This window comes from Manis pentadactyla, chromosome 1 (genome assembly GCF_030020395.1).
Source record: "Manis pentadactyla isolate mManPen7 chromosome 1, mManPen7.hap1, whole genome shotgun sequence".
NCBI classification, from domain to species: domain Eukaryota; kingdom Metazoa; phylum Chordata; class Mammalia; order Pholidota; family Manidae; genus Manis; species Manis pentadactyla.
Genome location: NC_080019.1, coordinates 232,311,354 through 232,334,460, shown reverse-complemented (window position 1 = coordinate 232,334,460; position 23,107 = coordinate 232,311,354). Strand labels below are relative to the sequence as shown.

The 23,107-nt window shown below is 46.0% G+C and overlaps 1 protein-coding gene across 1 annotated transcript in view; it reads left to right on the top strand.

Moving 5' to 3' along the window:
* Positions 1-23,107, top strand: part of CACNA2D3 (calcium voltage-gated channel auxiliary subunit alpha2delta 3) — a 717,352-nt gene that overhangs the window by 336,277 nt on the left and 357,968 nt on the right. The window contains exons 6-9 of the mRNA XM_036878109.2: positions 1,430-1,561; positions 6,234-6,294; positions 6,388-6,538; positions 15,048-15,122. Coding sequence (XP_036734004.2) covers positions 1,430-1,561; positions 6,234-6,294; positions 6,388-6,538; positions 15,048-15,122 — 419 coding nt within the window. The remainder of the gene's footprint in view (positions 1-1,429; positions 1,562-6,233; positions 6,295-6,387; positions 6,539-15,047; positions 15,123-23,107) is intronic.

Sequence of the window (23,107 nt, the reverse complement as noted above, 5' to 3'; positions counted from 1 at the left end):
CTGGTCAGGGTGCTGGAGTCCAGGAGTAGCTCCGCTGGTGGCTTTGTGAATGCCTCTTGCCGTTTCTCCTTTTCTGGGGGTTTGTTTTACCTTCCAAAGAGGGCCTTTAAGGCGGGCATTATTATCCCGCTTTTACAGGTAAGGGAGCCGCAGATCAGAGGCTTTGCCGCTTACTTGTTGGCTGATTTGGGGAAAGAACGTGACCTCCTGGTGTCCACTTCTCTCTTGTGTGGCCTGGGGTATGGCGGTGGCTGCCGCCTGGGGAGCCGAGCTGGGTGGGTGGGAGATAAGCGTAGAGCCACAGGAAGGACTCAATAAAGGCTTCTCTTCCTCTTATTAATCGTTTCCTTCTTATCCTATTCATCACACTGGGGCTGGACAGTTACCTCCCTTCTTTGAACAGAATGTTGCTTAATGTGGCGTCATTCTGAAACAGGATCTTCAGAGGTTAAGAAAATGAACGTGGGTGGCCACAGCACCCTCAGGGACCCACCTGGCTTCACCCATCTGTAAGACAGACTTGATTTTCTGTCCTTCTCTTTGCCTTTAATTCTTATCTAGGGACAGAAGGCAAGGGGTTATCTTTGGGCTGCCCAGGGTGAGGAGAGAGGTTCCTTATGGGATTGCAGGGCAGAAAAGTAGAGTTACCTGGAGTCTGAAGAACGGCCTTCTTTTTATCTCCCCAGCCAGCCAGCCGGCCACCCGCTCATCCTTCCGTCCTCCGTGCCTCCATTCGCCCGCCCACCCGCCTACCTATCCATCTATCTCTTCATCCGTCCATCCATCCGTCCGTCCATCCATCCATCCATCCATCCATTTCTGGAGTTTCTGCCTTGTGCTGCTCAGGGGGTAACAGTAGAAGAGAGATGGTCCCTACCCTCTGGAGCTTACAATCAACTGAACAAAAGAAGTAGAGGGATTTAGTTACATAATTCCAATTCATTCATTTATTTACTTACTTAGTTACCCATTCATTGATTTTTAAAAAGCAACCTTCCTCTAGGTGAAGGGAACTGGGACAGGCCAGCGCTGGCTGAGGTGCTGGCAGGGACAGAGGGCACGCTTTTCCTGTCTTTACTGCGGAGTTCTGACCCAGGAGGGGAAAAGAAGAAGATAATGCCCGGGTCTCTCTGCTTTCGCAAGCACGGTGGGCTGTGCCAACCGGAAGGCTGCAAACAAAGGGATGTGCTTTTCAAGTGAGGAGCCATCAGTGGCGCTCCTGGGCGGCTTGAGTTTCAGGCAGGATGAAGAAGCCCTAACGTAGGGAATTCACAGGGGTTAAACATTTTGGGAGCTCTAATGTCCTTCCCGGCTTCCCGCAAGATGGGCCCCCCACTGCCAGCTGCCAGCCATGCAGGATGCCAGCCCGGGTCCCATCTCAGTTTGGTGGTAACATCCCTCTTCTCTCTTTATCTCTCCTTTTTTTCAGACCCAGCGATTGTCAATGGGGTTTATTGGTCCGAATCCCTAAACAAAGTTTTTGTAGACAACTTTGATCGTGACCCGTCTCTCATATGGCAGTACTTTGGAAGCGCAAAGGGCTTTTTTCGGCAGTATCCAGGTAAGTACCCCACAGGGAGCATTATAATTCTGATTAAAGAGCCTGTGATATTTTCCCATCAATTCAGGGCTCAAATGTTATATTCCCTTCTCTTAGGAGAAAGTGAAAGATTAAGTTCAAATCTATTACATCTGTTGTCAGGGTGAGAACAGAAATGGTAGTGTGGCATCTGTACACACACACGCACACACACACACACACGCACACACATGCACACAAGGCATTTGGACCTGCGCATGTTTTTGGCTGCTTTCTCAATAGAGTAATTCATAGAGATGCCATGGAAAGTGAGGGGCTGAGGGACTGTGCTGTGAAACATACCATATTTAGTCTTTCTGGGCAAGAGCTCACTTTTATTAACTACTCCCACCGCTATTGTTACTATTAATATTATTATAATTGTTATCATCACCGGGGAAAAGAATAAGCCGAAACTAGGCTGAGTTAAATTCTGGCTGAAATGGGTGAGAAGTGGGAACTCCGATTTTGGGTGTCCCCACCCTGGAGCCGACCGCCCTTGGAGGAAGAGGCTGAAATGGCCAGAGAGCCGTGGTTGTCAGGAAGCCATCCTTCCGGACCCCCGAAGCCCCTCTCACGGGTGTGTTTTTCAGTTTGCCCATCATGCTCTTGGAGCAGGTGTTCCTTCTGGGTCTTTCCCAGGCCTCTGCTTTACAATAGGAATGTAATTCTGGCTTGGTTTGAATTTTAATTAAAAAGGGAAGTTTTAATTTTGCTCACAAGTTGTGAAAATAGGACTCGGGGCTGCAATTGTGCCAACATCACAGCTGCAGAAATTAACAAGCCCAACCTAAAAGGAGGGAAAAACACCCTGCATAATCTTGCAACAATTAAGTAGAGTCTTTTATGTTTTCATTAAGTAAGACTAGGCACCTGATGTCTTCCCACTTTGAGGCACAGAGACTGCCAGCCTCTGCCCGGAGGAGCTGATTGCCCTGCGCACAGCATCTGTCCCTGGAGATGAGCCCGCTTTGCCAGATTAGTCAACATTTCCTGAGAGCTGTGTTCAGCAGGGCATGTATAGATCCTCCTGGAGCTCACGGAAATTTAAACAATAAGCATGCTATTAAAGATAACACTATAATAAACAGTGGTCTGTTAAAGTTCCAGCGTCACCAAATTGCAATCTGCTTTGAGACACTCAAGAGAGAGTAAATTTAAGGCAGATGTCACTGAAAATAGAGCATGGTAGGGCACTGAGCCACCGAAGAAGCCACAAGCCATCTCACCATCTTGCCACGTGGCATTTGGGGGAAGGTGGAGCAGGTAAGAAGCAGCCGCTGGTCATGTGTTGTCTCTACCAGCAAGTCCTCAAACTGGTCATAGGAAATTTTAAACAAAGGCATATTACTCATCTCAGGCTGCCATAAGAAGATACCACAGGTGGTGGTTTAAACAGCAGACGTTTATTTCTCATAGTCCTGGAGGCTGGAAGTCCCAGATCAAGGTGGCGGCCGTAAGAACGGTCTTGTGGACCTGCCGCACTGCCTTCTCCCTGTGTCCTCATGTGGTAGAGAGAGGAAGCTCTGGGTGTCTGTTATTCCTTGAAGGGCACTAATCCCACGTGGGCACTCCACCCTCATCATCTCATCTAAACCTAATTCCTCCCAAAGGCCCCACCTCTTAAAACCATCTCATAGGGGGTTAGGGCTGCAGCCTGTGAATTCTGGGGGTATGCAAACATTTGGCCCATAACGTAAGAGAATCCCCATAAAGGGTTTATATGATAGGGAAGACTAGTTTACATACGAGGTTTGGAAAATCAGTCGCAGCAGTTAACTCGGAAATACATTTCTTTTATGACATTTGAAGCAGAATTTTGACTTTGTAAAATTTCTGTATCTTTCCTATGTTACTAAGGCATGGGTCACAGCCCTCCAGAGGGTTTCACTGCCCTGATAAATGTCACGTGGTCACCCAGGGCTTGGTTCTGGACAGAGGGCGCACCTCTTGTCTCCTTTTTGCAAGGATGTTTTTCTTCCCAGGATGTTTAGGGTGGCAGGATAGGATGAGCTGGTGGTGGGTGCCCATGCCCCTCAGCAGAGGGATAGCTCTGCTTTCTTGCCCGAGTGTATCCAGAGTTCATACTCATTCCAGGCATGAGTGGGGCTCCTGGCCTCCGGTGTGGACATTCTGTGCACGGGGCCACACCAGCATTCCGTGGTCCCTTGAACTTGACATGCTCTTCCCAGCCTCAGGACCTTTGCAGATGCTGTTCACTCTGCTGGGTATTCTTCGCTCTGTGGCCACCCCTCACTTTCGTCTTAACGAGTCCTCCCCGTATGTAGTGGGTTAAAGCATGTCTGCCACCAAATTCCTGTCTACCCAGAGCCTCAGAATGAGACCTCACTGGGAAATAGCATCTTTGCGATGGAGTTAAGTTAAATTTGGGTGAGATAATACTGGGTAGGGGTGGACCCTAAATCCAGTCAGCCTGGTGTCCTTGAGAGAGGTGAGGACACACAGCACAGAGGAAGGTGGCCACACGGAGACAGGTAGAGATCGGAGTGATGCGGCTCCAGGCCAAGGGGCCCCAGCAGTGGCTGGAGCCGCCAGAAGCTCAGAGAGGCCAGGAAGGGCCCCTCCCTGGAGCCCGCAGAGGGAGCAGGGCCCTGCCAGCACCTGGAGTTTGGGCGTCTGTCATCCAGAAGTGGAGGGAACACCTGGTTTGTGAGCCATTGTTTCAGCAGCCCTAGAAAATGCCTCTACCACCATTCTGCTTGTGCCTGCAAGGAGATGCCTTCTGTAAGCAGGGACTGGAATTGCCTTTTGCATACCATGGCCACAGGCATTTCTCCTTCAGCCAGTCTGCTTGGGGTCAGCTTCCCTGCTGTGCTGGCCAGAAGGCTTCCCGAGGGCAAGCAGGGGCTACTCCATCTCTGCCAGCCCCTGCCGTGTGTCCACCAGCTGGCAGACAATTGTGCTCAGTATGCAGAAGGCTCTGCATCATCCCATTGGGTCGACTTTCCCTGTGGAATTGCATCCTTTGCAGGTTTTCCCAGCACACTAATTTCATGTCAACTTTTCAAACAGCAGTGTCTGGGAAGAGTTCAAGCCCCTTTGCACAGGGAAATGGTCTCAATCCAGCAGGAGAACATCGAGTGTCATTAATTCCTTCCCCCTGGCCCCTGGCCTAGAATGAGGACTGTAGAAGGGAACTGCACACTTTCTCCTCCGGGTGGAGGGGCAGTGATGGGCCGTAGTGTGATGGGGAGCAGGGCTGGGGCGGGGTGCTCAGCTAGGGCCGGGGTCGAAGAACACCCACCACAGTTCAGTTCAAGCAACCTCCACTGAACATTGATTACAGGTCAACACACAAAATCACATCATCTTTATTAGGACTCAAACCAGTTCCTTGTGGAATTACAGATCGGAACGTTACCCAGCCTCCCCTGGTTAGAGTGTCATTATGTGTCAAGACTGTGCCGTCCCAGCTGCATTTGGCCTCATGCAAAGCAGTGTGTCAGATGTTTTTAAAATAAAGTGCATTCTTGCCTCTCAGTGTACAGTATCATGTCAGTTTTATTTTATCTTCATTACCTAGTGAACTCCAATTGGCAGTGGCTTCTCATACTTCTGATTTCTGGTTTGTTACAGGGAGCTCTTTAAATTAAGCCCATTTGCAGGCCAGAATGTAGGGGCAAGGAGGATGGAACAGAATGACTCTCTGGGTGCACGCTGCCATCTCAGTTTTTTGCATCATAATTTGGGGATGTTATCTTAAGCACATGCCTGTTATTAGCCCAGTGTGGTCTAAAAAGCTAGCTATTATTAATTGGAAAGGAGAAACTCAATGCTATCATCTGAGTCAGATTTTCTCCTATGAAAATAAGGTTTGCTATCATCTTCTTAACTCCAGAATGTTTATGTTTCAAATCCTCCATCCCTGAGCAGCACTAGTAATTGAAAACAATGATGTTCTATCTTATTTTTAGGAGGCAAATATTTTTCTTTTCAAGTGAAATTTTATTCTTAAAAACTAAGTTGTAGCAAGACAATGTCAAGCGTAGGCACATCCCGGCCAGGCTGCAGACCACGCGAGTGAGGATGTGGGATCTCTTCTTACAAGTGGGCAATACTCTCCAGGCTTCAAAGCCTGAAATTCAAACTTTATTATACAGCATAACTAGGGCCTTTTATTCCATATCAGTGTGGAAAGCCAGGCCAAAATTCCTGATTTTAAAAGCTGGGTATATGTGGATGTGGAGGTGTATCCGAAGCTTTCTACTCGGTGTGCTATCCGGAGTGTACCTTAGTGAGGTTCAGGGACGGAGCCTGCCCCTACTTGAGGTCTATGAACGATGCCTCCAGGTCCAGCAACTTGCTGGCCAGTTAGAAATGGCCTTCTCCCACTTTATCATTAGCCATGGGAGGGGCCGGAGTCGTGTCCTTTTTTGATGGACAGCACGTTCCTAGAGATGTCACCACTCCCCAGCAGGTCGTGGTGCAACTAAGCCAAGGTCGTGTTCGCCATAGCATGACAGCCCTGAAGCGCCACCCCAGCTGATGATGGAGCGTGTGATGAGCCCCAGGGATGGTCTTTGCATGTGATTTTTCACCCTGTCCGTTCAGTCAGCAATGCAGAGCAGCCTTGAAATGCTGTGAATAACTATGTGAAGTTTCTGGGTTTCTTACAACTCCATCTCTCTTCTAGGGATTAAATGGGAGCCAGATGAGAACGGAGTCATCGCCTTCGACTGCAGGAACCGAAAATGGTAGGAAATGGTCAAACCTCTGAGCTGTTTTTTAGAGAGAAAACTTGCAGAGAGGTTCGGGGTTCATTTCCACTTAATTTTCCGCCGACCTAGGTATATCCAGGCAGCGACTTCTCCAAAAGACGTGGTCATATTGGTTGACGTCAGTGGCAGCATGAAGGGGCTCCGTCTGACTATCGCGAAGCAGACAGTCTCATCTATTCTGGATACGCTGGGGGACGACGACTTCTTCAACATCATTGCTGTGAGTGCAGCTGTTTGATGCTTTCTTTGCTTTGTGGGTTCATTTGCTCTCTTAGCAGCAGCTGGGTAGCGTTCTTACTGCCTTTGTGTGCACAGCACTGGCCGCCCCAGGATGGGGACCAGGGAGACCCGTGTGAGTCTAGAGTCAGGACATCAGAGGGGCTTTCTGGGGCTGTGAAAGCAGTGCCACCCATTCCTCTCCTCGCCCAGCAGGCAGGCACTGTCCTCTGCAAGAGTAGCCCCAGATTTGGTCCTTCTGGGGAGCCAGCCTTCCCAGAACCTGGGGGATTTCGACCCAGCAAGGGTTCCCTTAAACAGCTAGATTTTCTCACGGGGAATTTAACATGACACTGGATTAGTCTGATGACAAAGATAGGAATTGTAACCGTGATGCTCGGACAAGCAAAGGATGGAGAGCGGTTTAAGGCTCACAGAACACTTTTGCTCAGCTTCAGAAACAAAAGTGGCATAGGTTAAGTGCCTACTATGTGCCATTTTTTCACTCTTCAGGTGCGCATTATGTTCATTCCTTTCCCCGACTCTAGGTGGTAGGGGGTGGTTTTGGCTTTTTCTTGGATGAAGCTGCTGGGGCCAAAACTGTGACCTTCCTAAGGTCACCCAGGCCAAGCCCAGGCAGGGTACGCTGCTTGGAAAGGGGCACTGCTGCAGGTGTTCACTGCCACTTCTTTTCCTCTTCTGCCCAGGTCTCTGGTATGGTTCTCAGCCCCTTATGCCCCTCCCACTCTTTTCCCAAAGGCTGTAGAAACAGTGGGCCCGTTTCTCTCCCTTGAGTACGTACCCAGGTGCTCGTGCGTGGTGGTCCCAGGCTTGGCCGCATCCCCTTGGTCAGGGACAGGTGGGGCTGCAGCAGAGGCAGCCTGGTGAGGGGCACAGACTGTGAGCTTTGGAGCTGGGACTGCTCTGAATCCTGGATCTGCCAGTGGAGCATCTTGGGGCAAACCACTCGAATCTGAGCATCAGCCACTAGCTGTGAAATGGGTGCAGTCCCCTTGCCTACCAGGGTGCTGCCAGGATGACTGAGCCAGGGTGCAGGGGGCTGTGGCCAGTGATGGGAGGTGAGGGGAGGGGTGCTACGTGCAGGGCAGCATGGATGCGCTCCAGGAACATGGTCACTGTGGGCCACTTGGCTTCCAGGGTCCAGGGAAGAGTGTGTCACCATGCCACCCTAGTTCTGGGTGGCCTTCTGCAGGGGCACGACACCCATTTCTGTTTGCTTGGCAAGGGCACAGGTGTTTAAAGGGGACTGGACTTGCAGAGGAGTTGTTTGAATTAGTGTCCTGCCTGAGGGCTTCTGAAGAGACTTAGCAAGAAGCATAAGTGGGGGGCACCCTGACTTACAGGTTCAGATTTAGAAGCCCAAGAGACGAAGAGGGAAGGAAAGAGAATGATAAATTCCACGGGAGCAGGAGTTCGTCTTGTTCACTCACTGAGCTATTTCCTTGTCTAGGACAGTGCCCAGCAGTATCTGTTCCAATATCCGCTGACAGGCTGACGGCAGCAGCTGCCTTCCACAGAGCACCCACTGTGTGCAAGCCCCCTGCTAAGTGCTCCATGTGCACTGTCTCACTGGATCTTCCTCAGCTCTGTGCCAGTGCTTGGGGACCAAGAGGTAGAAGCCACTAGCCAGTGGGGACTCAAACTGTGCAGGTTTCCCTCACCCTGCTTCCTGCTGGAGTAGAAAACGTAGGTGAGCCCCTCAGGCACTTACTGTGAATCTGCCTGGCCCTGGGGTGCTGGGCTTTCCAAGGAGACTTTCACACAGAACCCTGGTTTCCAAATCAGGAAAAGTTACTGTAGTTACCAGTCTCATTGTGAATAGGCAGATATGGCCTGATCCCCACATATCCTGAAGCATTTGTAGATAAGAAGCAGCTAATTTGGAACTATCTTTCTTATTAATCTTTCATTACGCATTGCAGAAGCAACAGAAATTTGCATAATAAGAAGAGCTAACTAATTACATGGTGAATCCTTTATCAGTCAGGATTTATTGTTCTGTTAACAAAACCAATCGATTGAAATAATCTCTGTAAGTTCATTAAGACATACAAACAGTGTCAACTCCGTAATGAAGAGAGGCTGATTAAGATAATTAAAGTAGACATGCCAGTTACTATAGAACGGTTAAGGAAAAAAATTATTATTTTTTTTACCTAAAATTGCCCCCTTATTTAAAGAAATCAATTAGCCCTCACTGTACATCTGTTTGTTAGTTTCAATATAAACGATCAGCTTCAAGACTTTATACATAATTATTTCGACAACTAGAATGACACTGAACTTTTTTACTGGAAGCCTCTACAGTCAAATCATGAACTCTGTCCCCTAACGGGTAAGGGAATGGGGCAAATATGTTAGTGAATTTATACTAAAAGCCCGAGATCATAAAAGGAACCACTAATTTTTTTGTTTATGGACACACATAATTTTCTACAAAAGTAGAGTCAAATTTTACAAACTATTCAGCAAGTTTCTTCTCTACTTGTGTTGTAATCGGTGTATTTGAAGAGCAGGGCACCCCATCACCTAGAGTTGGCATGAATTTTTCAGCCAGTGCCCCTTGGCTGGATGATACGCTGTTGGCCATCTCCCTTCAAGCGCACCACAGTGGACTTGCGTGTATGTTTGCAGGGTTGAGGGCTTCCATGGAGTGCAATCTGGAAGTGAAATTCCTGCCCCAAAGAGGGTATGCATGGTTAGGTCTTATCAGAATGTCCACTAAGTGGGGCATGATGTTTACCTGCTTAGAAACCATGTTAGTCAGCTCCATCGGCTGTAATAAAATACAAGTAAACTACAAATGCTGTAATAAAATAGACTGGGGGTGCTTAAGCAACAGAAGTGTATTTTCTCTCAGTTCTAGAGGCTGGGAAGTCCAAGATCAAGGTCAGGCAGGATTTGGTTTCTGGTGGAGCTTCCTTTCCTGGCTTGGAGACAGCCACCTTCTCGCTGTGTGCTCACAGGCCTTTCTTAAGTGCTCATGGAGAAAGAACAAACTTTCTCCTGTCTCCTCTTAAGTGGGTACCAGTCTGTCATGGGGGGCCAGCCCCTCATGCCTTTAACCCTATCACCCCCCAAAGCCCCACCTCATAATACCATGACACTGGGGGTTAGGACTTCCACATAGGGATTTAATGGGGGGCACAAATGTCCAATCCATAGTAGCAACATGCAGAGGGTCCTAAACAGTAGATTTGTAATTGGCCAATCTTCATCTGCATGCGCTTGATTTATCCCCCAAGGCTCAGTGTGTCACTAGTTTTGCCTTGCGGAATTGTGCTGAGGTTTTCCTTTCTCCATCACTTTCTCCTGTTTCCACACTGGCGAAATCGCTCTAGTATTCTGGTGTAGGTGTCTCTTCAGTCGGCTTAGAATGGTCCTCCATCTAGAGGAGGATGCCCCCCGCCGGCTCTTGGCAGTGCAGGGAGATGGGAGAGGGGAAACTCCTCCCAGAATGCCCTGCAAATCTGTTTGAGTGCATCGTTCTTGTCGGCCAGATCCCATTCACGAGATGGGACATTATCATTCCACCCTTCATTACTCTGTCAGCCTTCTCTTGCTTGCTGGGTAGATGTTTTAGGAGGCATTGCAGTGTTTTAAAGAGAGAGTAAATAATACAATCTTTATTTGCAGTATTGGAAACCCTCATGCATTATAGATGTTTGTACAAATCTAATTCATCATTGCTTTTGATTTTTCAAATCAAATCATTTGATTTTCAGTGCCATAAGGGGGCAAGGAGGAAGGAGGCATAAATGGTGGGAAAGGAAGCCCCTCCTTGGCCATTCCAGTCATTTTTGTATGCTTGCATGTTTGTTTGAAGACCATCCCTTAGCACGTCTTGTATATTATTCTGAAAACCTTCCAATCCATGTCTTTCCAGAGAATAAACATGGGAAGATGATGCTCAAAGTTGTTTCAGCTTTCATGGGCAGGGGATTGAAAAATCTATCGAAGACTGATGAACTAAGTGATTGAATTATAAAAAGTACTTGAAATATGAGAGTAATTTTGAGCGGTTGAAGTTAAAATTTAAGGTCAAACCACTGGTGCATAAAGAGAGGTGTCACTGACAGGAGAATAGGCATATTTTTCTGATTCATTTTGAAGTCAAACTCCAAACCATGCATTAAATTAACAACATTATCATAAAAATGAGGGTGCTAATTCTGTCTGAGGCTGAAATTTGAAAAATCATTTTACAGAAGCCTAAGCCATGCATTAAATGAACATGGTATATTATCTGGGCTGTTAGTGTTAAATCAATTGAAATGCCTCCTGCAGCCCGTGTTTGTACAGAGTTGAGTAGGGGAGAGCATCATTTGTTAGTTCCACCCAGAACTTTCTGGCGCCCTGGTTTTAATTTGCAGAATTTTCTTTAGAACCATTCCTCCAGTGTTTGGCCTGCTGTGGATTTGCTTTTTAAAGTAATCGATTCCGCATTAAAAGTATGAGGATGGTATTTTCTTTCAGGGCTCATTTGTTCTGTACTACTAATTGCGTCCAGTCGTGTTTCAGATTACACAAGAGGCTTTTGTAATGCAAAAGAATCCCTGGGATTGCCCTGTGTTGGTGAAAATGCTGTGGGTTCATCTGCTTCATTACATAATCCCTCCACATTTTCATTCTGAAAGTTACTTAATCCGAAGTGCACCAACACAACCATAAAACTATTGAATGGATTTCCAGCGATTCTGTGTCAGTTTCTCGCCTTGTCTCAGCATGTCAGCATTTTAGTTCCATGGGGCTTTGGGGGAATTTAGGATTCTCCAAAAGGTACCACTTACTTCCTCTGCTTTTTGTTTATCTGTTTTTCAAGGAGGTAGAGATTCACATCTTGTTTGTTTTTTATTTGTTTTGTCTTTCTGTCCACTTTTTCCCCCCAATCTTTCTTCCTCTCCCTTTCTGTCAGTAATTTTCTCTGTGATTCTGCCTTTTTGTTTCTTTGTTCTGGTTATTTATTAATTTGACAAATACTATTGATTATGAAGGGGACAGTAGTGGGGCTGCCTCTGTGGCCGTAGACGTTTTGTGGGTGTGAGCGCTGGGTGCTGAGCACCCAGGAAGGAAGCAGGGTGGGGACAGTGCGGCCCTGGAGAGGTGTGCAGGGTCCTGGGAGAGCCGCCTGGGGGATCAGTGGTGGCTTTGTGACAAAGTGCTGAGCGGAGGCAGGCTCTGGCCAGGCACCCACAGGAGGAAGGCAGGAGGCAGGGGATCAACAGGCAAGGAGGAAAGTGCTGTGTGCAGGGGGGGCGGCAGCTCTCCCTGCCCCCAGGAAGCACAGGCCTGGCGGCCTGAGTAGCAGTTCAGTGTCTGCAGTCTGGGGAGAGGGGGGATGTCGGGGGGCCTGTTGGGGGTCGTGAGGAAGGAAAGGAGGACTGGACTGAGAGGCCAGATCACACATCCTCTGGGAGGCACTGGGCCTTGTGGAGACGATGGCGGAGATGGAAGGAGTCCCCGCTGTAGGGGGGCGAGCGGAGACGGGCCCCAGAGGCGCCTCCTCAGTCAGGGCCCCCCCATCCTCCCTTCCAGGCAACTCGTGACCTGCTGTCAGGCCTGGAGGCCCCATGGCTTTCGTCTATCATGCCCGGCGTCCAGCATTAAGCAGGGTTCAGGGTCCTCAGTGTCATCCAGAACCAGTAGGCTGTTCCCCGAGCTCTGGTCTCTGGGCTGTGAGTCGCCTGAGCCACTGTGTGACATGGTTCTGCGCCTGTTCATCCTGTTGGGCGAGTCCAGCCCTGGCCATTCATTCCATGAAACTTAAAACTTGCCTTTCCTGTTTTAGATCCTCATTGAAATTCCTGCTGAGGATTTCCTGTGTCTTTAAAACAGGAGATGGAGGGCATGCTTACAGGGGTTGGGCAAAAAGGAAGGCGGAGGCAGGTGGCCGTGTGGCGCTTGCTGTCTAGCACTGAGTCCAGGCTCCGCATGGGGGAAGTTGGGGCGGTGCCTGGGAGGAGACAGCAGAGGGGTGCCCTCTAACCTGAAAAAGACCAGGGGTGTTTCTCTGGCTTGTTTTTGGTTTTGGATGGACCAGTACAGCATCCCAGAAAAGCACTTTCTATCAGGAAAAGGAAAAGGAGACATTATCTTCAGACATAATAGGCATCTTCTTTTAGTAATAAAAGTAAGAAAAAGTGGTTCATGCACAAGGAAGATCATGTGCGAATGTAGCCAGTATTTATGTCCCTGGCACATAGCAGGTGCTTCCTTAATATGCAGAGAGCAGAGGGAACATGGCTCCATGTGGGGGGGCCTCCTGGAGGGGACGTGGCAAGAAAGCTGACTGTACTGTTTCAGCTCCCAGTTTGCCAAAATCCTGAAACCTGAGAGGTGCAGAGTGTGGCACAGAGCAGACCGTGGGCGGCCACACTCGGTGGTGGCTTCCGTCCTGCGCTTTCAGAGCCATGGGGGCCACCTGGCGCAGCTCTTTCCAACCGATGCGGTCGGTCCTCTCCGGAGAGCGCGGGTCCCGGGACAGGTCGCCGCCGTGCCCCCTCCTGCGGAGCGAGCACTCCCCGTGGAGGCGCGTCTGCCAAGCCCACTGCACACTCACGTACTGCGTTTCTTTTGGGTGCGGGCACACCCAGAGGCGCACTTTCCTTTTCTTCTGTGCCCAGTTTGGTGTTGACTCTTTACCGAATTATCTCATCCCACCTGCACAGGGAGCTCGTGAGCAAGGTGCCCGTTCAGCCTCCATGTCCATGGCACACAGGCTGAGGTTCCAAGAGTCAAGGCACCGTGGCCAAGGTCACCAGCTGCATTTGACAAACGGGGAAGCGGGGAAGGAGATGCAGAGGGATGCAGGCCAATCTCAGGGTGACCACAGAGGACTTCACGGGGTGGACATGCTGGCACATCTCCCCACCACGCGGTTGGCGGGCTGGTTGGACCCTCTGCAGGGCTGTCAGGGCCCTCTCCTGTGCTGCTAAGAGCCTTTCCCCGTTCCCCAGAAGTTTGCAGGCAGGACAAGCCGTGACAGCGGGGAGGGGCATGGCTGAGTGCCTCTCTAGGGTTCAGTCCTGGTGTGGGGGGCAAAAGCAAATGGCAGAAGGTAATTCCACGTGCCAGTGACGATGTGCGTTGCAGGCTTCCCTTCCTCAGACTGCAGGTATCTGATTGTGTAAGCAGGGATGGGTGAAGGAGAGCTGTTCATAAGGCCATCATATTTTAGGGCTGGAGGTCCCCTGATCTTCGGTAATTATTACGGCCATCCCACATCACTGTTGCGTGAAGTGGTAACCTAGGGAACATCCGTTAAAATGTGGAAACGGAAAGATTTCCAAATGGAGAGCTGCTGGAAGCCTGGAGGCAGTTCCCCATGGGGGGCGCCCTTGGGGTCCCCCTCAGGAAGAGTGCAGGGCCGCGTGGTGAGCGGCACAGCCGGTGGGCCTCCTGGGCCCAGCAGCCCAGCGTGCAGCGCTCCCTCACCCAGCCAGCTGAGCGCAGCTCCCTTCGGTCGGACCGACCTGATCGCTCAGCGTAGCTCCTTCTGGATTCAGTCAAGGGCACTCAGTCAGCTTCAAGCTCGGATGATCCCACTAACAAGCTGGCAGGGGGCCAGAGGGGCAGATTCCTCCCCTGTGGCCGTGGCTCACACAGTGCTGCTGCGCACGGTTTTGATTACTGCACATGTTCCTCCCGATGAGGGCAAGAGCATCTTGGTGTTCTTTCCTTGTACCCCCCTCTGTGGCCCCCAGCATGTACAGGCCTTGACATTAGCAAAGCAGTTTCAGGTCTAATGCCTCACTGCATCCTCACTGGGGCCTCTGCAGGGTAAACTGAGGAATTAGCACCTTCTTATGCATACGAGTCTGGGATCTAAGAGGGTTAGTGATTTCCCCCAGGCTGCACAATGAGTACACGGCAGAGGCAGGACCCGAATACAGGGTTCTGCCTCCCGCCTCAGACTGTACAACCCCAGGAATTAACTGGGAATGCGTTAAGGTAGAGTGTAAATGAGGTCTTAAAGTTCATCTAGGAAAATGGAGTTGGGAAGGTAGGGGCTGTGAATTGCAGAAAAACTCAGTAAAGATTGCTTCAGCCTATATGCATCTCCAGATCTCGTGGAAGGAGCCTGGGGGAGGGCAGCTGCAGTTTGATACAGTTGTTCAACAGTAGTGCCATCAAGGGACCCATACTAGATCCAGGGTGCTCTGTTTTCCTTGAGCCTTGCTCTCCGTTCTCAATCTTATAACCTCATGGTTGCAAAGTGGCTGCCACAGCTCCACAAGGCATCCCAAGTTGGAAGGAAGGCAGTGGTTATAGTATAGAAGTTTTCCTTTAATAGCAAAAAAAAAAAAAAAAAATTATTGAAACTGCCTGGAAAACTACCTTCAGTAGGACACCCACTGAGGAAGCTGCCTTAGGGAATGAGTTGGGCCTGTGGTCCTGCTGCTGTTCTGTTTACGGGGGTATGTGTCCTTAAACACTGGGTAGCCTGCAAACACGTAATCAGTATTCCTCTTGGCTGTCTCTTCCCTTTGCAGTACAATGAGGAGCTTCACTACGTGGAACCTTGCCTGAACGGAACGCTGGTGCAGGCCGACAGGACAAACAAGGAGGTAGGGCTGCCGCTGGGCAGGAGCACCTGGGCCACGGCCCACCCCCGCCTTACAGTGATCACCTACAGGAGCTCTGTCCTGGTTTGTAGAAACTCATCAAATGCCCTGCCCTTTCCCTGAGGGCTGTGGGACCCCAGTGTGTAAGCGTTCACGAAGAGGCACAGATAAAACCATAGCAGTGAAATAATCACATGGAGTTCAGACGCTCACTAGTTCTGAAATGAGTGCTCTGCCTTCCTTTCTCTCTTGGTCTGTGCCCATCCTACCTTATGCTTGGCACCTGTGTTGATGCCACTGACAGAATATGGTTCTTGCTGAGGTTTCAAAGAAAACAGAACCCCTTTGTTATATAGCTCTTATTGCACCTGATGCAATCAATTGAATAATTATTGGGGTAGCTAGTCTCCCACACTGAAAGGTAAGTTTTGTTAGGACAGGGACAATGTCTGCTAACTGCTGTATTCTCGATGCTCTGAGTATTGCCTGCTGCATAAATATTGTGGGACAAAAGGAAGATATATTAAAGAAGGACGTGAAGACATGGGACAGAAATTTCCCTTCCAGTTGGAAGATTCTAGGAAAATTCCCAAAAAGGATTTCTGTAAAGCAAATCTGTTTCCCTTTGGCCACCTTTAAATTTGTCAGTGCAGCCACCGTGCTACCACCCTGACAAAGCCAGGTGACAGTTTGGGTTGAAGGTGTAGCTGTGGCTACGACAGTGTCACACCTCCTGTGACCCCTGGCTGCCGTCACTCACGTCACTTTGTGGTACCTGCTGTGCAGGGCTGCTCCTCCCCTGGGTAGCAGCCCCCCCGAGGTGGCAGAGGGCAATGGCCAAGGGTCTCTGTGAGGCCTACGCTGTGTCTGGGCTGGGAGAAGCCCTGGCCCAGGTGGGAGGCATGGCTTTGCTGTGGCTGTGGACGCAGGCGGTGGAAGCACGTGGTTGGGCATGTCCGAGGGGGTGGACAGTAGAGGATTGGGAGAAGTGCATCCTAGGCGGAACGCAGGGTGAGACGGAATAATTATAGCAGCATTAATATCCAACCTTCAATGTGAGGGGGAAGAAACGCCATAAAAAGCTCTGTGTTTTGAGGGAGAAACAAGGACATGGTAGTTCAGAGAAAAAGCATATTTTGGGAATGTTTCTTCATGGTCATTTTCTAGGCTAAGAGAGGAAAGAATGATTTAAATGTACAGCAAATTTCTCCAGGAAACTTCCCCTTGTTTGGCCATTGCCTGGGTCTGAATTCCATCCCCTTCTCAATATTGTAGCATTGAAATATCTTCCAGAGCCTCAAACGGGTGTCCAGTGATGGTGGGTGCAGCATTAAATAGAAAAGATGCTTTTCAGGGCTCAGGGCCTTCCTTCATGTGTCCTCCCAGATGGACAAGGGGCAGTGTGGTACTTGGAGATACAAAGCCTAATGAATGAAACACTTGTTAGAGAAAGTGGGCTAAGGATTTGTTTAAAATCGCCTTTGAATTTGTGGGTATTGAAGAGCTGGAATAGCTTTGAGTATGAAAATGAATCTCTAGACCTCTGATTCTGCCAGTACAGAGTAGCCACATTCCAATCAGATCTCCCCCCTTAGAACTGAAAAGCCCTGGGCATAACCTGACAAGTATAGGAAGGTGCTGCAAGGTGGAAAGAAGATGAATTACCTAGACTTAAGGATGTGGAGTGAGTCTCTTGGGTTTCCGTACAGATTCCCCTATGTCCTGGATAGAGTACTCTAGAAGCTTCCCACCTGGACCAACAACAGGCACAGACCAGCCCCCTAAGGAAAAGTTCCAATGAAAACCTCTGTCCACACCACCAGGAAGAGGTGGCCTAATAGCAGAAAACCTTTGTGACAATGCCTGTCATACTCCAGCCAAACACCAAGGGAACAACCACAGACCTATGTTTCAGTGGAGTTGGGCAGGGAGGTGAATGACTACTCCAGGCACACCTACTAGGCCTTTGTGCCACATACCAGTAGACAGACTGACAGTTAAGATAAAAAGATCACATGGGATTCAGAGTCTCATATGATCCAAAGTGCACAGAATGCAATAAAAATTCCTTGTCACCCTCACAAGCCAGGAAAATCACGACGTGAATGAGAAAAGACAATCGACAGAAGCCAATACTGACATGAATCGGATGTTGAAATTATAAAATTGCTTCAACAAGTGATTACCAGTTCTCTTGAAACAAAGAAAAAATAGAAAATCTCAGCGAGAAAATGGGAGTTATAAATGGAAGAGCCAAATGGAAGTTAGAGAACTTTAAAACACAGTCACCAAAATAAAAGGCTGCTTGGATCAGCTCCGTAGTAGAGTTGAGATGATGACAGAATCAGTGAATTTCTGGACAGATCAATAGAAATTACCCAATTTGAACAACAGATAAAACATTGAAAAAAAAATGAACAGAGTCTTAGGGATATGCGGGACAATAACAAAAGAACTAACATTTATATTATAAGTCCAGGAGAGGAGAGAGAGGTACTGGATAGCTATTTGAAGATACATTGTCTGAAAACTTCCCCAAATTAATGAAAGGCTGAGCATACATATTCAAGAGGCTGAGCAATTCCAAATAGGATAAACCCAACGAAATCCATAGCAGGACACATCATAACTGAAATGATTAGACAAGGAAAAAAACCTTGATAGCACCAGAGAAAAACGACTCACTACTTAGATTACTAATTTGAATGGCAGCAGATTTCCTGTATGAAATCATGGACACCAGAAGGAAGTGGCACAGCCTTTTTCAAGTACTGAGAGAAAAGGAATGTCAATCCAGGATTCTATATTCAATGAAAATGTCCTACACGAGTGAAGGGGAAATAAGGACATTCTCAAATCAAAAAAACCACAAGAACTTGTTGCCAGCAAGCTTACCCTTAAAGAATGGCTGGAGAGATTCTCTAAACATGAAATAGCAGAAAGAGGTCTGAAACTTCAGAAAGGAAACTATAGTGGAATGAATAAAAATAGGAGTAAATATAACAGAGTATCCTAATTTTAAGAGATTGTACATTTCAATGAATTTGAATACAAATATGCCCAACCGATTTTTGACAAAGGTACAAAAACAATTCAATGGAGGAAGGAGATACAGCCTTTTTAATAAATGGTGCTGGGGCAATTGAACATCCATGAGCAAAAAACAGAAAAAAGAAAAAAAAAACTTAAACTTGATGCAAACCTCATAACTTAACATTTAACTCAGATGGATCAAAATCTTAAATGTAAAATGTACAGCTGTGACACCCTCTAAAGAAAAAAAAGTAGGAGAAAGTCTTCAGACTTTAGGGACTACAGAAAGCATTCTTAGGCTTGACACCAAAGGTACACCCCATCAAAGGAAAATTTGATAAAATGGATCTCATTACAATTAGGAAAAAAAAAAACTTTTGCTATGTGAAAGACCCTGAAGATATGTGCATTTCCCAAGCTGGAGACTGGGAAAAGATAGTTGCACACCATATATATAAAGAATATGGAGAATATATAAATATAAAAATAACAAAACTCAACAGTAAAAATGAATAACCCAATTAGAAAATGGGCAGAAGACAAGAGACATTTTACCAGATGATATACAGATGCCAAGTTAAGTACCTGAAAAGATATTCAACTTCGTTAACAAGGGAAATGCAAATTGAAGCTCCGATGAGATATCACTTCTCACCTATCAGAAAGGATAGAATTAAAAAATTTAAAAGAACAAAATAACACCAAATGCTGGTGAGGATGTGGAGAAACTAGATCACCTGTACCATACATTGCTGCTGGGGATGTAAAATGATACACTCTGGAAAGCATTTGGCAGTTTCTTATACAACTAAACATGCAATTATGATATGACCCAGCAATGGCACTCTTGGGTATTCATCTCAGAAAAATGGAAACTTATGTCCACACAAAACCCTCTACATAAATGTTCATAGCAGCTTTATTCATAATAGCCAAATACTGGAAACCACCTGAATATCCTTCAGTAGGTGAATCACTAAACAATCTGTGATATAACCATACCATGGAATAATACTTAACAATACAAAAGAACGATTGAGATATACAATTACTTAGATGAATCTTTGAATCTTTGAGGAATTATCCTGAGTGAAAAAAGCCAAGCCCAATCAATATAATACATACTGCATGATTCCATTCATAGAACATTTTTAATGTGTTTTAAATTGAAATATAGTTTATTTACAGTATTTTTGGTTTCAGATGAACAACTTGGTGATTCACCCATTATATACATTATAAATGTTCACCATGATAAGTGTAGTTACCATCTGTCACTATACAAAGATATTACAATATTATGAGCTCCAATCCCTACACTGTACTATGATCCCTGTGCCTAAATTATTTTATAATTTGCAGTTTGTACCTCTTATCCCCTTCACCTATTTCACCCATCCTCCCAACCCTTATGGTAACCAACCATCCATCCTCTGTGTTTGTGAGTGTGTTTTTATTTTGCTTATTTGTCTTGTTTTTCAGATTCCACAGATAAGTGAAACCATATATATTCTTCTTTCTCTAACTGACTTATTGCACTTAGCATAATACCCTCTAGGTCCATCTGTTATTGAAGATGGGAAAAATTTCTTTCTTTTTTATGGCTTAATAGTATTACATTGTATATATGTTCCACATCTTCTTGACCCATTCATCTATTGATGGGCACCTTGGCTGTTTCCATATCTTGGCTATTATAAGTAATGCTGCAGTGAACATAGTGGTTGTATCAATGTGCATCCCCTCTAACAGGATCAGAGGGGTCCCTTCTATCTACATTCTCGGCAACACTTGTTATTTCTTGTCTTGTTGTTACTAGCCATTCTGACTGGTGTGAGGTGATATCTCATTGGAGTTTTGATTTGCGCTTCTCTGATGATTAGTGATGTTGAGCATCTTTTCATGTGTCTGTTGTCCATCTGTATGTCCTCTTTGGAAAAATGTCTATTCAGGTCCTCTGCCCAATTTTTAATCAGATTATTTATATTTTTGGTGTTGAGTTGTATGGGTTCTTTTTATATTTTGGATACTAGCCCCTTATCAAATATATTGTTTGCAAATATATTCTCCCATATGGTAGGTTACCTTTTCATTTTGTTAATAGTTTCCTTTGCTGTGCAGAAGCTTTTTGGTTTAATATAGTGCCAGTTGTTTATTTGTGCTTTTGTTTCTCTTCTCTGGGGAGGACATATCCAGAAAAAGATTTCTAATGTTGATATTCAAGAGTTTACTGCCTATTTTTTCTCTAGGAGTTTTATGGTTTTAGGTCTTTAATATATTTTGAGTTTATTTTTGTGTTTCATTCTTGTACACATACTTGTCCAGTTTTCCCAACACCATTTATTTAAGAGACTGTCTTTTCCCCACTGAATATTCTTGCTTCTTTTGACATATATTAATTGAGCATATAAGCATGGGTTTATTTGCTGGGGTTTCTTTTCTGTTCCATTGGTCTATGTACCCATTCTTGTGCCAATACCATACTGTTTTGATTACTGTAGCTTTGTAGTATAGTTTGAAACCAGGGACAATAATTCCCCCAGCTTTGTTCTTTCTCAACATTTCTTGGATTGGTCAGGGTTTTTTGTGATTCCATACAAATTTTAGGATTATTTGCTCTCTAGATAAGTGGAAAATGCCATGGGTATTTTGATAGGGGTGCACTGAATCTGTAGATAGCTTTGGACAGTCATTCATGTAACATTCCTGAAATGACAAAATTATAGAAATATAGAACAGATTAGTGTTGGCCAGGGTATAGGACTGGAAGTGGGGAGAGAGATAAGTGTTTATAAAGGGCAGCATGAGGGATCCTTGTGGTGGTGGAATGTTCTGTATCTTGATGGCACCGCTTTCAGTATCCTGGGTGTGATATTGTACTATATAATTTTGCAATCTGTCATTAGAGAAGACTATGTGAAGGCTATACGGTATCTCTATATTATTTCTGACAACTGCATGTGGACCTATAATTACCTCAAAGTAAAAGTTTAATTAAAAAATAATCTGAAGTATATGAAGGAACTTAAAAAGGGGTTTTATCAAATTACTGTGTATAGTTGAACAATGTGTGTTAGGATGTTTTAGTTACCTAAAAAATTAATACTGATTGTAGTTCTAGTGGTAAAAGATTTCCATGTTCTTACCTTATGGGCCTTTTTATTTGGAGAAAATCTCAGATGACAAGACATTTATTTTTCCTCAGAATTTTGAGTTTTTTGTTTTTTAAAGTTGAGCTCCTTTGACCAATTTGAACTGATTTCCACTTTTATCATCAAATTGATGGTAGGCTATGTAGCTTCGGGACTCACTCAGTGATGTATGACAAAGACTAACAAATTCATAAAAATCAAAATGAGAATTTACGTGATCTAACCTAACTGCGAAGTCTTGGTATGGAAAAGTATACACCCAGTGCCTTACATATGATGTCAGGAGGTATCCCCCTTCTGCCCAGCTGTCTCCCCTATGTGCCTTCGGTGGATTCTGATGGATTCTTCTGGGTCAAACCCCTGTTCTGGGTCCATAATTGCATCTCCAGTGGGAAGAGCAGCCCAGCCAGCAGCCTTGTCCAGGTGTCTATAACTGACTGGGAGGCAGGTCTGTGTTGGACAGACCTGTTTGGTTTTCAAGAAGCAAAAGACTCTGGGCTCCCAGGCTGGTACCTACGAAGTGGATGCCTGTAGGAGCATGAATGGATTGATGGATGGATGGATGGATGATAGATGGATGGATGGATGGATGGATGGATGGATGATAGATGGATGGATGGATGGATGAATGAATGGATGGATGGATGGATGGGTGAATGATAGATGGATGGATGGATGGATGGATGGATGGATGATGGATGGATGGATGATGGATGGATGATGGATGGATGGATGGATGGATGGTGGATGGATGATAGATGGATGGATCGATCGATGGATGGATGATCGATAGATGGATGGATGGATGGATGGATGGATGGATGGAAGGTGGATGGATGGATGGATGATGGATGGATGGATGATGGATGGATAGATGGATGGATGAATGGATGGATGATGGATGGATGGATGATGGATGGATGGATAGATGGATGGATGGATGAATGGATAGAACAAGTCACCTGGAAGAGGATTCTGATTGAAATTTTTTTCATTTCAATAAAAGATCCACAAAACATTAAAAACATATGCTTGACAGAAGGATGGACATAATAAAGATCAGAGAAGAAATAAACAAAATTGAGAAGAATAAAACAATAGCAAAAATCAATGAAACCAAGAGCTGGTTCTTTGAGAAAATAAACAAAATAGATAAGCCTCTAGCCAAACTTATTAAAAGAAAAAGAGAGTCAACACAAATCAACAGAATCAGAAATGAGAATGGAAAAATCACAACAGACTCTACAGAAATAGAAAGAATTATTAAAGAATACTATGAAAACCTATATGCCAACAAGCTGGAAAACCTAGAAGAAATGGACAACTTCCTAGAAAAATACAACCTTCTAAGACTGACCAAGGAAGAAACACAAAAGTTAAACAAACCAATTATGAGCAAAGAAATTGAAATGGTAATCAAAAAACTACCCAAGAACAAAACCCCCGGGCTGGATGGATTTACCTCGGAATTTTATCAGACACACAGAGAAGACATAATACCCATTCTCCTTAAAGTTATCCAAAAAACAGAAGAGGACGGGATACTCCCAAACTCATTCTATGAAGCCAACATCACCCTAATACCAAAACCAGGCAAAGACACCACCAAAAAAGAAAATTACAGACCAATATCCCTGATGAATGTAGATGCAAAAATACTCAATAAAATATTAGCAAACTGAATTCAAAAGTATATCAAAAGGATCATACACCATGACCAAGTGGGATTCATCCCAGGGATGCAAGGATGGTACAACATTCGAAAATCCATCAACATCATCCACCACATCAACAAAAAGAAAG